This window comes from Lactuca sativa, chromosome 7 (genome assembly GCF_002870075.4).
Source record: "Lactuca sativa cultivar Salinas chromosome 7, Lsat_Salinas_v11, whole genome shotgun sequence".
Lineage (NCBI taxonomy): Eukaryota > Viridiplantae > Streptophyta > Magnoliopsida > Asterales > Asteraceae > Lactuca > Lactuca sativa.
In genome coordinates this window covers 102797675-102799611 of record NC_056629.2, presented here as the reverse complement: position 1 = coordinate 102799611, position 1937 = coordinate 102797675, and the positions used below count along the sequence as shown (strand labels likewise).

The window sequence follows — 1937 nt, the reverse complement described above, 5'->3', positions numbered from 1 at the left end:
AACACAAAATGACCGGCTTAACCGCAAGCAACCGGTAATAATGACTTAATTTATACATAAGAACAAGTTCAAGGGTAAAATATGGAAAAAAAAGTCAGGGACTAAATGTGCACAAAACCAATAATATATTGGTCTCTATTTGTTCTTTTTCAATGATAAGTGAAGGCCCGTTCAAAAAAAAATCTTTAATCGATCCATCATAATTGATAAAATTAACCAAAAGGTGAACTATCCAAACCAAAAGTTTCAGTGTCATGATCATTCGATTGAAGCAAGTTACTTTAGTTTATGATAAAAAATTATGTCATATAGATGTTAGTAACATGTTGGTATGCATGACATAACCATCATATCTCATCACTATGGAATTAAGGATTCAATAAATATCTTATTTATCTATCAATCTCCTAATCCTACAACAATTTACCCGAGTATATGGGATATTAAACAAATAATTTTCAACATTAATTAGGATGAAAAAAAGAAGACACAAGTTATAAACTTCTGTGGAAAAAAGGACAACCGATAAAAACAACATAAAAGCCCGACTTATTTACAGCATCACCGACAAACAACCGACTATCAAAGCCATCATCGTACTCAATATCCAATTCTGAAAGAAACCCTTCGCAGATCCGCTGCAAGTCAACTTATTGTCGTGATATGTGCATTGAGGCCGGTTCCTGAAATCGAATGAAAATTATACTACTAGTTAGCAACCATATAATATGATAAGCGTGCATATACGTAGTACAAGCATAGAGGAAAAACCTACTTCGATGCGCAAAACGTGATAATGTAATCAGCTCCTGTACAAGTGAAAATACTTGACGGATCGTCGTACGCATAACTATACGACGTAGGACAAGCATTCTTAAATTTCTTCGAGTAATACGTTGGTTTGCACGTGGCAGCGTTCCCATAAATACCCCGACAACAATACTCATCAGTGTTAAACACATCACAAGCACTTCGACAAGCCACAACCTTACCACCAGCCTTAACAGAAAGCTCCGAAGGGCAGTTTTGGCGCAAGTCGCCAACGCATCCAGCAACGCTACAGTTTCCCTTACCATTAACGGGCCTAACAGACATTGGCAGGTTAAAGCCGTCAACAAGACTAACGTCGTAAAATTCCAGTGGGGTGAGGGTGAGCTCAGCAAGCGTAGATGGGGTCTCGCCGGAGGCGGTGCACTGGAGTGATGAGCCACATCGGCCGGTAAGGCATGTTCCATTGCCGGAGCTGTCGAAGCTGCATTTGGTTCTACCCCATATCCGACCTGACCAACCGACGGGTGCTGTGTGGACTCTGGATTCTTTGGATTTTAGGGCGTATCCTCCACCACCAAAGCTCTCGCCGGGGGTTATGGCAGGCCATATTGTCTCGTCACAATCGTTAGTTATCGTGAAAACTCTTGCACAGTCTGATAATATGTTTCCTGTGAATGCGTTACCGAGTTAGCTATGTTAATGAATCTATGCACAGGAAAGAAATGGTGGTGATTGTACATACCTGAGGAAAGGATCAAGATCCCGAGGAAGAGCAAATGCAGAGAAGTCGGAGTTGGTCGTGCCATGACGGTGGTTGAGATGGTGCAGGGAAGATGAGATTAGGGAAGAATATAAGGTAAATTAATGCATGCATGTGGTTTGGCTTGTGGTAATAAAACTGGAATACGTAAATATGGAGTAAACCAAAGGAATCGTCAACATCAGTACTACTCCTTACTCTCAAGCTTACGAGATTCGATTCTATTCTTCCATAGTTGCAAACGTAGACCTACCTATAGTTAATTAGTGGATCAATTCTGGTTAAACTTATATCGATTAAAATTTTAAATGTAAGATATTTTTGTCATTTTGTTAAAAATACATTTTACAATTTAATATGATAAACTATAAACCTTTTATCTTTTAAAAAAACTTGACAATTTAAA

The 1937-nt window shown here is 38.8% G+C and overlaps 1 protein-coding gene across 1 annotated transcript; it reads right to left on the bottom strand.

Annotated features, from left to right (window-relative positions):
- Nucleotides 1-363: 363 nt before the first annotated feature.
- Nucleotides 364-1650, bottom strand: LOC111877781 (pathogenesis-related thaumatin-like protein 3.5). The gene is made up of 3 exons (XM_023874282.3): nt 1514-1650; nt 776-1439; nt 364-683 (listed from the first exon to the last, which is right to left on the bottom strand). Exons 1-3 carry the CDS (start codon nt 1575-1577, stop codon nt 554-556), a joined length of 858 nt encoding a protein of 285 aa, XP_023730050.1. The 5' UTR covers nt 1578-1650; the 3' UTR covers nt 364-553.
- Between the last annotated feature and the right edge of the window lie 287 nt (nt 1651-1937).